The sequence below is a fragment of the Penicillium mononematosum genome, assembly GCF_028829835.1.
Source record: "Penicillium mononematosum strain IBT 11891 chromosome Unknown utg000002l:1.0-8112719.0:1.0-8118358.0, whole genome shotgun sequence".
Lineage (NCBI taxonomy): Eukaryota > Fungi > Ascomycota > Eurotiomycetes > Eurotiales > Aspergillaceae > Penicillium > Penicillium mononematosum.
Window position 1 is genome coordinate 1,935,284 of NW_026643272.1, and position 18,483 is coordinate 1,953,766.

An 18,483-nucleotide genomic window follows, 5' to 3' on the forward strand; every position below is an offset into this window, starting at 1 on the left:
CAGAAACCCATAAGAAAACAAACTCCAACCGTCCTAGTCCCCAAAAGAACCCAATTCAAAGAACCCAATTCAAACCCATCTCCTAATCATGAACATCATTAATCTTCTTCCAAACCCCCTTCTCAACCTCCGCTAACTTATTCCCAGACCACCGTAGCCACCCCTTCGCCGCACCCATAAACCCCTCCTCCTCCTCCTCTTCAGGGAAGATACTACTCGCTCCACCACCAGACCCAGCCCCAGCCCCAGCACCGTAGTGCAGCGGCAGCGCCTGCGGACGATGCGATCCCGCCTGCGTCGGATACACAGACGAATAGGATGAGGTGGTCGAGTTCGGCAATGCAGTCTGCGCACCTAGGGGTGGGTTGTAGGAGTAGAATTGCGTGTAGCTTTGGGTTGGTTGGGTTGGAGGCTGGGAGATGGCTTCGCCGGCTTTCGGGGGTGGGGGGGATTGTAGAGGTTTGGGGTGCCGTCCCCGTGTATGCTGTTGATGGTGACGGGACGGCGCCGGGTTGGGGAGCGGGTGGAGTTTGCGTTGTGGATGTCGCTGTCTCGGGGGAGGTTGTTGGGGTTGTTGTTGCTGTTTGGGTAGGTTGTGCTGCTGTGGCGCCTGGCTGGGGTGGTACTGGTGCTGATTTTGGCTCGGCGGTCGTGTATATTGCGGGGTTGGAGGGAGCTGTGGCTGCTGCTGTGGTTGTTGCGGGTGCTGCTGGAGGTTGTGACGGTGCGCTTGCTGGTGGCTCGATTGCGGTGGCGGGTTCAGGCTGTGAGGCTGTTGCGTGTGTGCCTTCTCCCTCCTTGTTGGGGTTCACGGGCGCTGAATTGTAGGTTGGGATACCTGTTGGGGCAGACATTTTGGATGTTGATGCACCGATGTTTTGTGGGAAGGTTAAGTGTCAAGGGGAGTGAAGAGGTTTTGTAGCTTTGTAGCTTCGAGGAGCGAGCTTAGACGTCATTGCTATTGCCGCTGTGGAGCCTTGCCGCTTTGGGACTCCTTCTCTCCTTTTCTTTTTTTTTCTTTTTTTGGCTGTTGCCTGTGCTTCGATGCATTTTGTTTGAAATGTCAAAGGACGGCTGAAAGGTATTGGGGCTTAAATGGTTGATCATTTGCTGGCTGTTGTTTCAGCTATGAATATAGCTGAATATAGCTGAATGCATACAACATACATGAGCCAAGGGTCGAAATATCAGAAATTAACGAGGACAGGCTTAACTAGATACCTTGGTATAATTATTTACTTCCTACAATATTTCAAATGTTTACTAGGATCAAGTTCAAAAAACGAAAAAAAGAGTTTGCAGGCAGTAAAGTACATTGGGTACAAAAAGGGAAGAATTAGACCATTCTATGCTTCAAGATCCTTCGGACCCATTTCTTGACGCATCTATCTTTTGACCATCCCACATCCTCGGATTCCACGCCCAGTGGTTACACTGGGGGAGGTGTGCATCCCCTATTTCAGTATAACTACAGTGGCAAGAGACTCACGTTTCAGTGAATCGCTTAGAACTTCTTTCCGAGGAGGAGCATCTGGGCCTTGTCGTAGATGGACAGGACACCAGCACCGGCAACACCACGGAGGATGTTAGCACCGGCACCCTTGAAGAGAGACTTGACACCCTCCTTGGCGACGATCTGGCGGGCAGCATCCATGGAGCTCTTGTACTTGACGGCCTCACCAGAGGTCATCATCATGCGACGGCGAACGGTGTCAAGAGGGTAAGAGGCAACACCGGCACCGGTGGTGACGGTCCAGCCGAGCAGGAAGGAGGCGAGGAAAGAGCCCTCAAGAGGACCAACGAGGAGAACGGGCTTGATGGAGTCGTACATTCCGAAGTAGAGACCACGGTAGACAACAATTCCGAGAACGGAGGGACCGAAGCCACGGTAGAGACCGGCAATACCGTCGGTGGCGAGGGTCTTGCGGTAGACGTCAATGAGACCGTTGAACTGGCGCTCACCGGTACCCTTGGAGGACTTGGCGTCGTTGGCCAGACGGGTACGGGCGTAGTCCAGGGAGTAGACGAAGAGGAGGGAAGTAGCACCGGCAGCCTGGAGGTTTTGTTAGATGCGGTCCAAGCGCGAGAGGATTTTCAGATATACGTACACCACCGGAGGCAAGGTTACCCATCATCCACTTGGCGTATCCATCACGGTCCTTCTTGTAGGCAAACATGGACTTGTAGGTGTCGCGGAAAGCGAAGTTCAGGGCCTGGGTGGGGAAGTAACGGATGACGTTGGCGGTGTTACCACGCCACAAGGAGACAACACCCTCAGCGGCGGCGGTACGGCGGAAGCAGTCAACAATGCCGTTGTACTTGCGGTCGAGACGACCCTGCTTGAGCATCTCATCCTATTGATCGAATCTGGTTAGATTCTGAAGGCTTGGTGAAGATATGAAGCTGCCGAGTGTCACGGGCCAAGGGAGAAAAAATTTTTCACAAGCTGTGTTGATGCGAAAATACAGCTAGCGTCCAATATTGAACCTCACTGAATTGCGAATCACAACCAAGCATCGTCTTCTCCCTGTGGTCCACTCCAATGGCTGCTTGACGGGTGATAACCAACCTGGTTCTGGATCAGGAGCTTGATACGCTCAATGGGGGCAGCAGCGGTCTTGGAGACAGCGGCGGAAACACCACCCACTAATACACAGTCAGTATTGATATTCGAGACGTCATTGCAAGTAGCAATCGCTGATGATTGCAAGCATCAAGAATGACACGTACTCAGGAAGTCGACAACGAAGCCCTGTGAAAAGTTTGTTAGCATTGTTGCTCGGTTCAATTCACATTGAGATAGCGATGGCCGATCCTTGAAATCGCGCTTCGAAACAAATTCGATGATAATTCGATGAAGATCTCATCGCTTTGGATCTTTAACGCGACATCGAGGCCAGCTCTCACAGCCTCATAGGGAGATACTCACGGGCATGCCGAGGACCGACTTCTCGGCCTGGTTAACATCACCACCGGAACCCATTTTGAAGATAGTGCAAAAGAAACGGGATGCAAAAAAAAAGAGAGGAGATGGAAAGAGTGTCAAGAAGAAAGAGACACCAGGGATAATGAGGAAGAAAAAGGAAGAGAGAAGGCGGGAAGGGGGGCCAGAAAAAAAAATACTCGACCGCCGGGCGCTAAAACCCAATCAGGAAGCCCAGGGGGTTAAATTACCGTATATTACGGTTATTCTGCTGTATTGTTTTGCCTCCTGCCGATATCTCCCGATCCACTGAAAATTCTGCAATCTGGCCTGGTCTGGATATTTGGGGTCTGCTATGGGTGTATGGGGGTCTTTTTGGTCTTTGAAATGGGCCTGTCTCTGTCTATAATACAGCAGGCTATCAATCCACTCTGTTGTCTGTGGAAATTATTCAACATCCTATTCTTTTCACTGTGGTAATCGACATCCTGTAGTCCCGTGCAACGGCCCAAGCGCCGGTCCATAGTACCGTAGGGGTACGGTGTATATTTCCCTGTCCAATGCCGAGCCTCCACTCCCCGGGGCAACCTCCTTTTCGCTGGCCGGGTATCCGATGGCGAACCGGGCATAAAAATTATATCTCGGACTTGCCACCGACGTGGCTATTCCTTTCTATGTTGTATGTTTTCTTGGGCTGAGGTGATTTCGAACGTGTAGCTCTTGATTAGTTGGCCATTTAAACTTGAGCCCAAAGCACCCGATGTTACTACTAGTATGTGTCCTCCGTATATGTAGTAGCCTTTGTTTGTCCTCGGGCGAGTGGATTCTCCCCAGGTCTCCTCAACGCCCACTAATCCATCTTATTCCTTATTTTGAATCCTTCCTGGTGAGATGATCTAGAGCATTGGAGCGTAAACAACCCAATTGAGCAAATGTGATCCCAAGTCTTGCGATAATACTCCGTACGCGGCACTGCGATATGTGAGGATACCTGGACTTTGATATGAGACATTTTTTCCTTGTTATTATTTTTATGTCGCGGGTACAAACTTTAAGGTGACGGATCACCGCATGGACGAAGTACCTGGGTACTTCACATGCTAAACAATGTCAGGTACCCAATAGTAGAGCACTGGCTCCACTTTGCTTGCCCAGGTAGTTCTGAAGGAAATTTGTCTGTACGGAGCGCTCCGTACGTTCAAGCCATTTCAACCTATGTTGTAGGTTATAATCAATGGCAGTATTAGGAGCTTCCTATAGCTACCTATGTAGCTTAGAATCAAAATTTCCCGAGGTTCGCCCCAGCAACCGCTAGCGCCTGAGTGGGCCCGCATCGCATGGGAGCTTTCCGCTTTGGGAGCTACAGAGTTCTACAGGTATGTATATAGGCCTGAAAGCAAACAGATTGCGAGAAGGCCGTTCTCGATAGGATTTTCAGGATTTGTAGTAGCCGTGATATCACTGGGTAATTACTAGGCTGCAAACTAAACATGTATGCAATTGGTGTTTTATGTCACGTCGCAAAGAGGCTTCAAATATATATTCCCAAAATACAATGACCCAGCATTTCCCCAATTTGTCCATTTGCAAGTGCCTTTTTCTTATATATTTTTTTTTTCCAGCTGCACCTTGTTCATCCCAATATAGCTATTTACAGCTAAGACATATATCACAAGGAACCGATCTAATGTGGCAGTGTAGGCATTTCAATTTAGAAGGGAATAGATCTTGGTTCGTTTCATAAATTGATCCGAAAAAGCTATGAACAATGGTAGATCGACAGACGCAACTCGTCTAATGCTTCTTCGACCTCTTTCTCTTCTTACGTGTGCCATCCCCTTCTCTGATATCAACCTTATCCTCATCAACAGCCTCCTTGGGTTGGCTAGGTTGGGCATCGCCACCGAACTTGAACACAGGCCCATTCTCATCACCGAAGGTGTCCTTGCGCCACTCGCGAAGCCGGGCCTTCTTGCCCAGCTTCTTCTGATCGCGCCGCTTCTGCTCTTCTTCGCGGAAGGTGGCCAGCTTCTTCAGACCAGCGAACTTGTTGAGCTGTGTGTCGTCCGCCATGAGGATATCCCGTGCTGTCAAGCCAAAGCTCTGCGGTGAGGTTTCGCGGTAGCGGAACTTTGTGGCGTTCTTCTTTGTAGCTCCGGGAAGCAAGGTGATGTCGAGATCCAGGTTGCGCTCAACTGCGTCTTCAATACGAAGACGGTCTTTGCGCGCCTCACGTTTCTGGATCCGCTTCTCTTCAGCCTTGCTCTTCTTCTTAGACCCGGAAGCTTCGTCGTCATCTTCATCTTCGGCTTCTGATAGTTCGAGTGTGGGCTGCTCTTCTTCATCCTCGTAGTCTGGGATCAAGTCCTTGATATCGATATCATCATCCCATGTAGGCTTCTTAGGAAGCTTCTTCTTCTTGCCTCCCTCATTTTCGCTGTCTCCGGCTTCCTCCCCGGCGTAATACTCCTCGCCAAACCGTTTTTGCATCTCTGCTTCCCAGTTTGAGTCGTCCCAGGAAGCGTCCAGGAAACGTGACCAATCCTCGTCCGTGAACTTTGAGGCACGAAGTCCCGCAACCTCTTTAATTTGCTCCACCTTTTTCTGGAGTTCCTCAGTCTTCAGTTTGCGGAGACGATTCTTCTCAGTTTCGCGCTGCTTCTTCTCCTCCTCCTTAAGTGCGCGCTCGGCGTCGCGAAGCTTCTTACGGGCACTCTTTTCTTCCCGGCGGACGGATTGCTTGTTGGTGAGATCACGAGAGTGTGTAACTATCACCTCGTTCATCTTGTTGGGGTCCTCGAAGCGGAAGTTGTATGCTTCTTCAATAGCTTCCGCCCGATCGACATCGTCATCCTCATCCGAATCGAACGGATGCAGCTCTTGCTTGTCGGTGGGAATCCAGGCTCGTGCTGACAAGAAGTTGGACAGGAAAGTCTCGGGGTCTTTGTCCGCATTCTCGATATCGAGTTTGATTTCAGATTTGGGCAAGGAAACGTCCTGACCGGGCTTGCGGACCATGAAATCATCGCCATCTTCCATCTCTTCGTCGGACTTGTCTGCCGCTCCGTGCATCTCCTTGACAATAGCATTCTTCAAGTCGGCTTGCTCTTGGGCATAGGTCTTTCGGGTATTTTCCTCTTCAGCTGGGTTGACACCACTCAGAAGATTTTCTGTATGGTATTGTCGTAGTGTCATGGACTTTTCCTTGGGGCCTTTTCCGGCAGCGGCTTCTTCTGGGTTGAACTCGGTGTAAAAGCTAGCATCTTTGTCGTAAACGCGAGGATCCTTGGAACGAATAGCATTCAACGTCGCCGAGATCTCAGCATCCAGAGCTAATGTAGCAAGTTCTGCATCGTCATCCTCTTCTTCGGAGTCGGAATCCTCAGAGTCTTCGCCGGGGCGGTTTCCAAGGCTGGAGGACTTGCCATACTTTGCTTCCACTGTGGATCAAGCCAATGTTAGCATGCAAGCAAAGCGCAAAAATGTCGAGTGAAAGCACGTACGTCTTGCAACTTCTTCTCTCTTCTTGTTGTGTTCAAATCGACGAGCGTAGTCTTCATTGACCTTGAACCCGGTATCAGACGACTGCTTGTCGAGGAGAACTCCACCAGCATCATCCCCAGAGTCGCTGTCGCTATCATCATCCAAGAGCTTTCGCATTTTCTTAGAAGGAGGCTCCATTTTGTGTGATCAGGTATATGATTGAAGGCCGACTCGGCGAAATCTCCAATTGGCAGAAAGAAAAAAAAATCTCACACCGCCCTATCCAGAGAAGCCGCCCGCTTCCTATGTTGTAGTGCCTTGAATATCAGGCACCAAAGCAGAAACCCCATCCCTGACGTAGCCAATTAGATCACCCGGGGGCTCACCTGAGCAGGTCTGAGGAGGTCTCAGGCAAAGTCGAGACCGCCACAAGCCGGAAAATCATACACGTGGGCTCCCTCTAGGGCTTGAAATTGAATTGATCACCGAGTGGCAGGAACGAGAGGAGGCCCATTCACACCTCTCACGTCTCGGTTGTTGTTCGCGTCAAGTGTATGGCTGGAGACATGCACTAGATGTCGACGCAAGCACAAACTCCGTTACCCCAAGTTGGGAAGCTTGTGAGCGTTGTGTGAGTATCTGATATGTCTGATATTCGAATTCTCTTTCTTGCATACTAATGTCTATGTCTATTTCTAGCCCGGTCGGTCTCAAAGAAGCTGCCCTCGACTCGCCTACCTTTCGTGCCACCACCCTCCATTTCTCCGATCAGGTTGATTTTATAGAGAAATGGCTTGACGGATATGCCAAAGCTGCAACAAAGCTCTCGTGCGAGCTGACCGCTCTGGAGAGTGTAGTGAGCAACTTTCTTTCCTACTCGACACATCCTCTCGTTGTCTCGGAAGCGGTCGTTGATCATGATTACACACTTTTGGCTATGAGGAGATGCGGTGAGGGGTCTAAAGATCTTTGGAGTGGGCTCATATCAACAACCAGAAAGTTGGAGTCGTTGATTTCCGAACCCATTCGAGATTTCATTCAAGAGGATCTGCGGCATTTTAAGGTATTGAAGAGCCCCTGAACCAGTTTGTTCTTTTGCAGGATTATCTGATAAGGCTATAGGAAATTCGCCGCAACCTCGAACAATCCCAGAAATCGTACGATTACCTCCAAGCTCGATATGCCTCTCAGTCGAAGTCCAAGGAGGCCTCGGCCCTGAGAGAAGAGGCGTTCCAGCTGCATGAAGCCCACAAGGCCTACCTGAAAGCGGCAATGGACTATTCTGTACAGGGCCCTCAGGTACGAAATGCGCTTGATCGACTTCTGGTTAAGGTCTCCTGCGATCAATGGCGGGAATTCCGGGGATTCCACAACCACAACGGCGGGACCTTTTCGAAATGGTCCCGTGAGATGGATCGTATTAAGGGCTGGCTTCATGAGATGGAAGGGAGTGAGAAATCATCCAAACGAGAGCTGCTATCCACCCGGAAGCACATTGAGGAAGCCGCGGAGTTAGCGGCTCGACCGTCTCGAGAACTGGAGGACTATAATATCTCGACCGTTCCATACCTTGGCTCTCGTCCAATTTCGACACTTAATGTGAGTAAAGAGACGCGACCAGAGAAGCAAGGGTGGCTGTATTTGCGCACATTGTCAGGAAAGCCCACTCGCACTATTTGGGTCAAGCGGTGGGCTTTTCTCAAGCACGGCATATTTGGGTGTCTTGTACAGGGCTCTCGTACTGGTGGCGTTGAAGAGAGTGAACGAATCGGTGTGCTGCTTTGTAGTATTCGTCCTGCATTCCAGGAGGAACGCCGGTTTTGCTTCCAAGTGAAGACCAAGAACAACACCATTCTGCTGCAGGCGGATAACCAAAAGGAGCTGATGGAATGGATTGGCGCCTTCGAGGCGGCCAAACAGAAAGCACTGGAAAACCCCGCAAGCACTGATCTTTCGGTTTCTGGAAAAGTCACTGTTCAAGACCCTGCATTTTCAATTTCTCAACCTCCGGCTACGGAGTTCGCTGCAGACCCTGCAGACTCCCTTACACCCCATGCGAACGATGAGCCTGGAGCAGGAGATCGCAGTATGACGCTTCCTGTTCCAGACCGTGACGGACATATCATGAGAAATAGTACCGATATTGGAAGCAGCAGAAGACCCACAGGCTTGGATAACGAGAGCTCCGCAAGAGAACATGCAAGAGAGCATACCTCTAGACTCATCCAAAAGTTGGATCTTCACCGCAAATCGAACAACGCGGCTCCAATATCTCCTTCCATACCCGGCCCCGCAGGCGGAATAGCCAGTCTCATCTCTGCCAGTCATAATATTCTCCCTTACAGCAATACCGGTCCACTCAACGTGAGTGCTGATGACAAACGAGGTCGGAGTTTAAGCAACGTGGATGAGTCTGGCTCAAGTCTTGCACCTGTCACGCTCGCCAATCCGCCGGCACCCACAAGCATGAGTAAGGCGGCAGTGGTTGTGAGCAATGAAAGAGGTATTGGATTAGGTGTCTCTGATAGCACGGGTGGCATGCCCAGTGGTATGATGGCGAACCTGTGGGGCACCTCTAACTGGGGTTTCATGAACAAGCTTCAACGGGAACAGCGCCAAATCGATGGAGTATCTGGCGACACCCCAGAGGGCCGGCCGTCTTCAACCTTGAGTGATGGCTCAACACACGCGATTGCTGCACAGCCCGATGCAGCGGGTTCTTCAGCGGCACCCCGACATCAGTTAGGTCCACGTCACAGGCAGACAGTAAGCCTTGATGGAGACGATGTTAAGCTCACGCAAGTTGCACTGGGTGTCGGACATGAATATCCCAGCTACTATCCTCAACAATTGAAGATTCAAGATGCTCAGTTCAGATTGCTTTTCCCAGATGTCAAAAGAGCGGAAGCATTGGTCTTGGTATTTAGAGCCACCTGGAGCCCTAACGACCAGCAAGAGTTCCCGGGACGAGCTTATGTCACAACAAGGAACATCTACTTTTACAGTCACCATTTCGGGTTGGTCTTGACTACCGGTGTGTCTCTGGAGAGCATTAAGGAGGTAACTGCAGCTCCTGGACGAGACTGTGACTTCCTTTTCCTTCATACTATTCCACCCCTCGGCAGTGATATTCCTGGCCGGGTTACGATTAAAACTTTCCTTGAACCTCTCCGACTCCTTCAAAAACGGCTCAACTTCTTGATCCAAGGCTCCATTGCGGTCGAGCAGTTGACTTTGGAATCTTTGATCAAAGCGCTGATCAAGATGGACACTGGGTCTCCAGCCCGGACTTCCAGTGCAGATAGCTGGGAAGATCTCTCGTCAGGACTTGCAGACATCAAACACGACGGGGCCAAGGCTACAGACCTGGGTCAGGCAAAGGACATTCGACTCCCTATTTACATCGACAAAGATCTTGAGCTGGATGGAGGCAGGGCTGGCCGTGGTCGGGATATTGCCAAATTCAGACTCCCAACCCAACCCGTGGAGTATGTTCCACAAGGTGATCTTGTCTTGGTGACCGAAAAGATTCTCGATATAAGCCCTAAAGCCTTGTTCCACATATTATTTGGCGACAAAAGCGCCGTGTGGCAGCTTCTTTTACATGAGAGGCAAGCTCGAGGTTCGTCAACTATAAACCCCCAATCTCTTATACATGGCTGACATTCCAAAGAAATCAAACAAGGCCCGTGGGCTAGTACAGAACAGCGGCATCTGAAGCGTGACTTCCACTACAATATCGCCATGACGGATATCCTTGGTAGGCTTGATTATCTATGACCTTGACATCGAGCCATGACTGATTTGTATAGGTCGTACTCACGAAAATGCGATCTCGGATTATCAGATCATCGATGTTCTCAACGATCATCTATGCTACGTGATCACAGATAAGAAGACCCCATGGCATCTTCCTTTCCGCCGTTCGTTCCGGTTGGTTAGCAAGGTTGTCATTACATTCCAGGCCAAGTCGAAGAGCAAGCTCGCCATTTATACGAAAGTTGAGTGGCTGTGGTCTCCCTACGGCCTCAAAAGTAAGTTCTCCCCTCCCACCCCTCCCATTTGAATCGAATACAATAATCTAACATACTCAGATGTGATCGATAAAAAAGCAAGTGATGATCTAGAACAAGACTCCTTAGATCTTGTAGACCTAGTCAGTGACCAAGTACGCCGATTGGGTGCACACAGTCGCACCAAAAAAGCTATCACAATCTTCGGCCACGTCGGACGCCAAAGTCATGTCTCCCAATTTAGTGGTGCTGGTTCCAACCTGAAGCTGGAGCCCCGCAAGCCTCGAACACAGCGTGCCATGCACGAGCTTCTTCTCGAGACCTTCTTGTCATTCCTCGAAACGAGTGTCTCCTTCTTCATGATGTGGGCCTTTGGCGTAGTTCGCTGGTCTTGGAAGACCGTGAGTGCACACAAGATCATCCTGACCATGTTGGGCATAAGTGCAATTCTGAACGGATACTATTCTTCGCGGGATAGTTGGGACTGGTGGCACGAGAGACATGCAGGAAATTTCATGGCACGACTGGGCGTACAGCCAAACCTCGTTATGAGCAAATCTATCTACATGCGGGATATTGATGACGCGGTTGCAAACTCCACAATCTGGCCCGGTACCGGCAATGCCAGTGATTGCTTTGCCACCTTCCACGAGCAGACCATGCGGTATTCGGAAATGCCTCTGTCGCTCAGTCCATCAGGACCCCGGGATGCATTGACCAAGAGCGCCATCAAACGCTTCCAGCAAACCCGTGAGCGTCTTGGCATGTATCGACACAACCTTCTCGTCGCATTGCGTGTTGTGAACAGCATCGAGAAAGAGGTCATCCAGACCGAGTGGGAGCGTTGGCTCCGCGAGGAGGTCCGGCGCTGTCGCCAGGTCGAGGTTCTCCTTGGCGGAGAGGCCACTCAGGGCGACGACTCGCAGCCGGGCCGAACGGCCAAAGCTGAGCGAGTCTTCGCCGAGCATGCAGACAACGTCAAGCAGTGGTATGAGCAGTACTGCTCGAGTTGTCGAATGGAGCAAGAACAGGTCATATTCAATGATCGTGGTGACCTAGTTCCTTGATTTTCTTCCTGCAGCAGTATCTAGCCGTCTCTGAGCATATCAAGCCTTCTGTACAGCCATCTAGCATTTCTTGCTTCTTGCTTATCACTACACCCTGTGGCTAGCTGATCATGTGTATCATGCAAGTTGTTGTTGATTTGAATATACTCTACTCTGGATACCACATGGACAATGTCATTTCACTGCTCTTTTGAATGAGTATTCGTCACATCATGTCGTTAACCCGCGAGGGGTAAAAATGTAATAGGTAGTAATATGTACACATGAGAATCACCGAGCTCCGCGCACTCAGTTCTGCCTCGGCTTCACCTCGCCTTCATGCACAACATAATACGCCACTGTCCCGTCCCCACCCATTCCCTTATCCACCATAGCAAGCAAACACCTTTGTGTGCCCCATTCTTTGGTCACACGAGACTTCTCCTTTTTCTCATAGTACTGAGCCAGCTTCTCTGCCTTTTCAGGATCCAGACTCTCCGCCCTAGCTGCATGCTTGTAGCTCCGACAGATCGATCATGCTCTTCGGCCTTTTGCTTAAACTCAGGAAGCCGGTCAAACACAGCAGCCATATGGCGCAAGCTCCACGGCTGACCCTGTGTAGTTGGCACCACGAAAATGCGCTCCGGCTTGAGGTCATCTTCGCGAATCCCGTTTTCTAGCATGTACAGCTGCTCGTCTGGATGTGTGTACACGCGGTGTGGGGGGGTAGCCGGAGAGTAGAGGGATTGGTTCTCGTGGTGGTTGGCGGGGGTCTTTGCTTAATGTGTTTGAGTTGTCTGCTTGTCCAGGAATGATGTCTCCTATTATAGAGGTCCAGAGGTGTTGGTGTTCGAGGTTGTGCTGTACTTGGGCGGATGTCGCAAGGTGGGGCGAATTATAGCCTTTTTCGGCGATGTGCTCGGTGATGGCCGATGCATTGGGCCGTTTGGTGGCTTCCTGTGTGTTTGCCATCATGGATATCTTGGAATCCTTTTTGGTAAGACTGAAGCAGGAGCTCCGATCGAGAAGCCGCAAATCTCGGGATTTTTTGAGCTTCACCGCCTGTATAGATCTGATCTTATTAGCACCGCCTTCCTCAATTGGATTGTATAGTTGGGATAAGAAGCTTGGAAGTTCCTGGTTTAAAAGGGAGTTTGGGAATGATAATTTGAGGAGTGTCAATTCAATTTTTCCTTCGCCTTTTCATCTTGAGTTCAAGTAAAAAATAAATAAATAAACGAAAAAATTATGTGGGGGTGGTGAGCATAGACTAGGAAGTAAGAACACATGGCATCTTGTTATTCTTTTGTTTCAGGCACAGAAACCTTCCAGGACCCTCATGACGACCTAAGACTATCCTCGGCACAGGGTCATTTCCCACTCGCATAATTTATACAGCCTCTTTGTTCGAGTTGCTTGCATTTCCAACTTGTATACCGCCCAATTTATTGCAATGGGACGACAAAAGCAAGCAGTTCCGCTCCAGAGAGCTCCCTCTCAATTAATGCACCTCTCAGAAGAGTCCGACGTGCCACAAAATGCTGGAAGTGGCAACACAGACATACCTTCCACCACCAATGGAAATGGAAATGTGTCCGGAAACGCATCTGCGGCCCTGGAGACAGTCGCCGAGAGCCCTGGGCTGACGCAGCTTGTGATTTGCGTTCTCGGTATATATGCGGCATTGTAAGTGCCTCGACCGCATTTCGCCTGATTACCTAGACAGGCAAAAGAAACTAATAGGACAAAAAGCCTCTCGTGGGGTGTGCTACAGGAGGCGATCACGACAACCAGCTATCCCGTTCGCCCTGCAACCGTCGCAGAGCCAAACCCTCCAACGGAGCGATTCACTTACTCGCTGGTGTTGAACACGGTCCAATCTTTCTTCGCAGCCGTCACCGGCTTCACATACCTCCTTGATCTCAACCCCGAGTGGCCAAAAGATCCCATCTGTCTTCCCCGCACGCCGGATCATCTTCCCCCTGCTTCTAGTCGCAATCTCCTCGTCACTTGCGTCACCCTTCGGCTACGCCAGTCTCGAACACATCGACTACCTGACCTTCATCCTCGCCAAGTCATGCAAGCTCCTCCCGGTCATGGTCCTGCACCTGACCATCTTCCGCAAGAGATACCCACTGTACAAGTACGGTGTTGTCATGATGGTCACTCTCGGCGTTGCAACTTTCAGTCTGCACCATCCAGGAACTAGTAAGAAAGTTGCTGCCAAGGGCCAGTCTGGATCCTCTGGATGGGGCATCTTCCTGTTGTCCATCAACCTCCTCTTGGATGGCCTGACCAACACCACGCAGGACCACGTCTTCTCCTCGCCCAAGCTGTACACCCGCTTCACCGGACCCCAGATGATGGTCGCTCAGAATGTTCTCTCGACCGTTTTGACTTCTGCGTACCTCCTTATCATGCCGCATCTCTCACAGAGCGGGATTTTGCATAACCTCCTGCCCTTCCCCATTCCCCCGTCCACTGAGACTGAGCTATTTGGTGCCTTCTCTTTCCTCTCCCGCCACCCAGAGGCATTGAGGCATGTTCTTGGGTTCGCGGCATGTGGGGCTATTGGTCAGCTCTTCATCTTCCACACCCTGTCTCGCTTTTCCTCACTGCTGCTTGTCACCGTCACCGTTACACGCAAGATGTTGACTATGCTGCTCAGCGTTTTCTGGTTCGGACATTCTCTGTCCGGCGGCCAGTGGCTGGGGATCAGTCTGGTCTTCGGCGGCATTGGTGCCGAAGCAGTGGTACAAAGATCAGAGAAGAAGGCGAAAGAGCGGTCGAAGATTGAGGCTGCGAAGAAGGAGCTGTGAGATGTTTTGCTAAGCCCGTTAGATAGACTCTCGTCAGAACAGCATTTATACTCCCAAAATATAAATCACAAAGCACAAGTTACAGCCCCTTGGAAGCTTCTTATTTTATATATTTTCTCGAGTCTCTTGTGGGTATATTCTTGAAGTTGTTTGTCTTTTAGAGGGCGTAAGTAATGGGAAGAAGCTCACTTCCGCCCCTCAACCATGATGATATGATATCCAAACCCAGTCTTGACCTCAGCATACTTGGGGTTTCCCGTCGTGCTAGTTTCAAGCTCAAAAGCAACATTCTCAAATGCAGGATCCAGCCCGCCCTTAGTCTTCCACCCGAGCGACCCTCCTGCAGAAAAGAAATTAGCCCTGTTCATTTTGTCCCCCTGAGATTACTTACCCTGTCTAGCCTTGTCCTCCGAGAATTCACGAGCAACTTCATCAAACTTAATGCCATTGCGAAGCTTCTCCAGGGCTTCTTCTTTCTTGGCGTGTTTTTCGCACTAGATATCATTAGAATGAGCGATTTAACAACCCTCCCACTGCCCACAGGATCTGGCGGTATATAGACCAGCTCCAGAACTATAGGTGGAGGATCTGAATCTGGAGGAGAAGAAAAAAACAAAAAACTTACAAGAATGTGTCGCACGTTGATCGACTGTGCGCCTTTCACAGCTCCTCCCTTTCCACCTTTTCCCTTGGCGTCATCCGCGGAGGCATCCTTGCCCTTGCCCTTGGCAGCTTTGGCGTTGTTTTTGGGGGCCATTGTGGACGAGATGGTTCCAGAATATGTTGTTATCGCTGCCTCGTCCGTTGGTTGTCTGGTTTGAGCTGATGTGGGGTCATATCGCTGCCTGAGGTTATAAGGCAGAAAGGGTGCGTGACGTGGATGCGGGTGTATTGTTCCAAGGTTGTCTTCTATGCATATAGAATTATCCCGGTCTAAAGGCTGAGATATCTTGCTCTTCCACAAAACCATTCACATTTTCTTTCCCTTCGTCCTCACTGCGACCCACTCATCCACAACCATTGCTGAGACGAAAGACCACTGAAGTCAGCATACCGGGGGCCTAGAAACCGGTTATCAAGTACTGGTCCCGGCTTGAAAACAAATGGGATTCGACCTTGAAGCTGCACGCATCACCACATTGCCTGAGGATGCATTCTATATATCAGACTTCATTACAGAGGACGAGGAGGATTGGTTACTTCAAAAGGTAAGCGCCAGTGATTGTCTCATGAGCGTGTGTTCTTAGAAACCATGCCTTGAACGATTGATTTTAAATACTGCTCGAATATATGTGCTTGCCATTATATCATTTCTCTTCAACCACCAATGTATACATAGGCGATGCATGCCATTTATTCATGTTCAGACCTCACTCACTGCGACAATCCACAGGTAAAATCAGCGCCGCTGCCGCGCTGGACCCAGCTCTCGCACCGCAGACTACAAACATGGCCATCAGCCCTCACCAAGAGTCATTCTCTTCTTGAATCCCCCCTACCAGCTTGGCTTAGATCACCAATCATCGAGCCGCGGTTTGAGGCCCTGCGTATCTTCAACGATGCCCCCCACAAGGGGCCCAACCATGTTTTAGTAAACGAGTACCAGCCCGGACAAGGGATCATGCCGCATGAAGATGGAGCAGCATACTATCCCCTCGTTGCGACAGTGAGCCTAGGGGCACCGATTGTGCTCGACTTGTACCACAAACTCACCCAAGGCGACAGGGAAGAAAACGGTGCGCCAGCCGAGGCCGGAAGAGATGTTGCCGGGATACCCGACGCAAATCGAAGACCTCAATACAGGATATTGCAGGAGAGGCGGAGCCTGCTGATCACAAGAGGCAAGTTGTACACGGATCTTTTGCATGGCATCGAGGAAACGACGAGAGATGAGGATTTGGGGCCCCACTCTATCTGCAACTGGGAGCTCTTGCGGGAGAGGGAGCCATACCAGAGCGGGTGGTACGAGCGGCAGACAAGGACTAGCCTTACGTACAGGGACGTTCTTCATGTTGTGAAGATGGGAAATACCTTGAAGTTTTTAGGTGGGAGGTAACGAGTATCTCATTTTCATTTCCAAATTCCGGTTCCTTTATTTTGTAGCCCTACATTAGTAGACATAGGGAATCATAAACCACCAGTCCTGCACTGAGTCTTTACCAAACTTCTGCGCATACCACTGCTTGGTATTGCGAGCTGTCAGACCAAGGTTGACCGCAACGAAGGCCAGGCAAGACAACATAGTTTTATTGACCAATTCACCTCGCGGTGCAGCCAACAGCGCCAGCGACAAGTAGACAACGCATTCAGCGCCGTAGTGGGGACAGACAATACCGCGGAACATGGGATGCTCTGGGAGAGTGTATTTTTTCAACGAGTACAGGTAGTGATGGGAGTCGTGCTGCAGACCAGACGCCACCAGGAAGAGCGGGACGAGGAAGAAAGTGCGCAAACTTGGGGCGTTGGTCATCTGCAGATGGGAAATGGTCAGATTTTCGGTCAACAGAGTGCCGGAACCCTCGATCCAGATTGCAACTCCTGCCGCCAGATAGAAAGCCAAGCCCAACAACCAGTGCATAAACCACATCTGTGACGACGAAGGCTTTGAAAAGACAAAGCACTCCCATAGACGCCGAGATCCCTGTACAGCCAACAGCACACAGCAGATCACCAACTGAGTCAGGGACATGGAGTGCCGTTGATGGTCCTCGCTAACGCGGGATGCGATGGCTTGGAACACCACACCCCGCGATAGCAATTGCGCAACCCAGAAGACCGACGACACGACAGATGCAACGTAGAAGTGCGTGAAATAGCTATGTGGCACCTGCCAAGTAGCGAGATAGTCAAGGAAGCCCTTGTTTTCCGTGGAGGGATTCTGGGCACGAGGTGGTGCAGAGCCGGTGGAGATCGAGCCCGAGGTCGCGCGTGGGCCATAGGCGAGGAAGCGGGACCGGAGTGAGGTTGGGATGCTGATCGAGATAGTCTGCATACCAGGGGTCGGCGTTAGTTGGGTTCATCTGCAGGTGGTGTTCACTATCACCACTATCACAGGGCGTATCGTACCGTGGCGGCGGCCAGCAGGAAGAACGCGCGCAGAGCATCCACGGCATCCATACCGGTGACTTCCAGGGTGTTATCGACCCATTGAGAGATTAGAGACATGGCTCTTGGACGAGCTTTTTCCCTCCTCCTTCTCGTATTTTTCTTTTCCCGTTTCTGTTTCGTATTTGTTTCTAATTTAGTGTCATGGTGACGATATCAGTGAGGTGTTTTAGGGAGGTGTTTATTGTGGAGAAATCCAGCCCCCCCGCCGATCCTGCAGGTCTTGCCAACGGGGGCGTTTGGAGTTAGTTCGGCCTCGGGATTAGTTTGGAAATTGGGGCCAATTAGGGTAGATTTCAGATAGAGGTACTTTGCATGTTGTAGATTTATTTTATAGAAATTCATTATGACAATATTAACAAAAATAGACCCGTCCATGGATAGGCCCATGGATAGGCCGAGATAATGGGCTGATATGCTGAGTGGCGACTTTTTGGAGGCAAACCCACTTGACCGCATTTGGTCTAGCCTGGCTGAGATGTTTGCTGGGTTTGCAACTTCCGAATTAGGGCTAGTGGTCAGAGGTCTGTGCCCCCTTTTTTCACGGTCTCACGGTATCAATCGTATCGAGCTCCCGTATAGAGTATTCACCCTCGGAACAGGAAGAACATTGAACATTCAAGAAAGAAAAGAAAAAAAAAAAAGTAAAATATAAGGAGTACAAACGTCAACCCCTCCCAAGATCAAGCATGTTTCCAGTAGCCAAAAGCCCCCACCTGCAGCTCGATGATTCTACTGTGGCCAAACCTGACCCAGTGAGGAGCCCTACGCCCAATGAATCCAGTCCCATTCCTTTCCCTTCCCGCTTTTCCTCTTCCCTTCTCTTTCTTCCCCCATTCAACCCCCCCAAGTGAAAAACAACCCTCGATTTCACCCTCGATCTATATCCCTATACCAGTAAATCCAATATCCGGAGTTCCTCGACCATCCCGTATCGCTCCCGTACCCCGGAGCGGTATTGCCCACGTTTCAAGACTCTCTTTGCGGGTGAAAACCCGCGGTCGAGGATCGGCGTTCGCGCACAACTGCTGGCGTTGTCGACCACGGTTGTTTTGTCGGTCGCGTTTCCCCCCAAAATGACGAGCGGCATTTCA

At 50.5% G+C, this 18,483-nt stretch overlaps 10 protein-coding genes across 10 annotated transcripts; 3 read left to right on the forward strand and 7 right to left on the reverse strand.

Annotated features, from left to right (window-relative positions):
• Positions 1-82: 82 nt before the first annotated feature.
• N7519_002485 (uncharacterized protein) lies at positions 83-854 on the reverse strand (the record flags this gene model as incomplete). The annotated part of the gene is made up of 2 exons (XM_057289263.1): positions 83-580; positions 627-854. The coding sequence occupies 2 exons, from the start codon at positions 852-854 to the stop codon at positions 83-85; spliced, it is 726 nt and encodes a 241-aa protein (XP_057150465.1).
• A 650-nt stretch (positions 855-1,504) lies between these two features.
• On the reverse strand, positions 1,505-2,983 carry N7519_002486 (putative mitochondrial ADP,ATP carrier protein (Ant); the record flags this gene model as incomplete). The annotated part of the gene is made up of 5 exons (XM_057289264.1): positions 1,505-2,053; positions 2,109-2,354; positions 2,570-2,646; positions 2,731-2,752; positions 2,930-2,983. The coding sequence occupies 5 exons, from the start codon at positions 2,981-2,983 to the stop codon at positions 1,505-1,507; spliced, it is 948 nt and encodes a 315-aa protein (XP_057150466.1).
• A 1,734-nt stretch (positions 2,984-4,717) lies between these two features.
• N7519_002487 (KRI1 family protein) lies at positions 4,718-6,604 on the reverse strand (the record flags this gene model as incomplete). The annotated part of the gene is made up of 2 exons (XM_057289265.1): positions 4,718-6,363; positions 6,427-6,604. The coding sequence occupies 2 exons, from the start codon at positions 6,602-6,604 to the stop codon at positions 4,718-4,720; spliced, it is 1,824 nt and encodes a 607-aa protein (XP_057150467.1).
• A 377-nt stretch (positions 6,605-6,981) lies between these two features.
• Positions 6,982-11,486, forward strand: N7519_002488 (uncharacterized protein; the record flags this gene model as incomplete). The annotated part of the gene is made up of 6 exons (XM_057289266.1): positions 6,982-7,037; positions 7,106-7,469; positions 7,529-10,028; positions 10,080-10,166; positions 10,219-10,440; positions 10,501-11,486. 6 exons carry the CDS (start codon positions 6,982-6,984, stop codon positions 11,484-11,486), a joined length of 4,215 nt encoding a protein of 1,404 aa, XP_057150468.1.
• A 288-nt stretch (positions 11,487-11,774) lies between these two features.
• N7519_002489 (uncharacterized protein) lies at positions 11,775-12,437 on the reverse strand (the record flags this gene model as incomplete). The annotated part of the gene is given in 3 exon segments (XM_057289267.1): positions 11,775-11,942; positions 11,960-12,238; positions 12,333-12,437. The coding sequence occupies 3 exon segments, from the start codon at positions 12,435-12,437 to the stop codon at positions 11,775-11,777; spliced, it is 552 nt and encodes a 183-aa protein (XP_057150469.1).
• A 481-nt stretch (positions 12,438-12,918) lies between these two features.
• On the forward strand, positions 12,919-14,284 carry N7519_002490 (UDP-galactose transporter HUT1; the record flags this gene model as incomplete). The annotated part of the gene is made up of 3 exons (XM_057289268.1): positions 12,919-13,151; positions 13,218-13,417; positions 13,458-14,284. The coding sequence occupies 3 exons, from the start codon at positions 12,919-12,921 to the stop codon at positions 14,282-14,284; spliced, it is 1,260 nt and encodes a 419-aa protein (XP_057150470.1).
• A 185-nt stretch (positions 14,285-14,469) lies between these two features.
• Positions 14,470-15,041, reverse strand: N7519_002491 (peptidylprolyl isomerase; the record flags this gene model as incomplete). The annotated part of the gene is made up of 3 exons (XM_057289269.1): positions 14,470-14,624; positions 14,676-14,778; positions 14,910-15,041. 3 exons carry the CDS (start codon positions 15,039-15,041, stop codon positions 14,470-14,472), a joined length of 390 nt encoding a protein of 129 aa, XP_057150471.1.
• Positions 15,042-15,387: 346 nt separating this feature from the next.
• N7519_002492 (uncharacterized protein) lies at positions 15,388-16,340 on the forward strand (the record flags this gene model as incomplete). Its single annotated transcript, XM_057289270.1, has 2 exons — positions 15,388-15,492; positions 15,678-16,340. 2 exons carry the CDS (start codon positions 15,388-15,390, stop codon positions 16,338-16,340), a joined length of 768 nt encoding a protein of 255 aa, XP_057150472.1.
• A 54-nt stretch (positions 16,341-16,394) lies between these two features.
• Positions 16,395-17,449, reverse strand: N7519_002493 (putative 3-oxo-5-alpha-steroid 4-dehydrogenase; the record flags this gene model as incomplete). The annotated part of the gene is made up of 2 exons (XM_057289271.1): positions 16,395-17,270; positions 17,351-17,449. 2 exons carry the CDS (start codon positions 17,447-17,449, stop codon positions 16,395-16,397), a joined length of 975 nt encoding a protein of 324 aa, XP_057150473.1.
• An 829-nt stretch (positions 17,450-18,278) lies between these two features.
• On the reverse strand, positions 18,279-18,479 carry N7519_002494 (uncharacterized protein; the record flags this gene model as incomplete). Its single annotated transcript, XM_057289272.1, has 1 exon — positions 18,279-18,479. The coding sequence occupies one exon, from the start codon at positions 18,477-18,479 to the stop codon at positions 18,279-18,281; it is 201 nt and encodes a 66-aa protein (XP_057150474.1).
• Between the last annotated feature and the right edge of the window lie 4 nt (positions 18,480-18,483).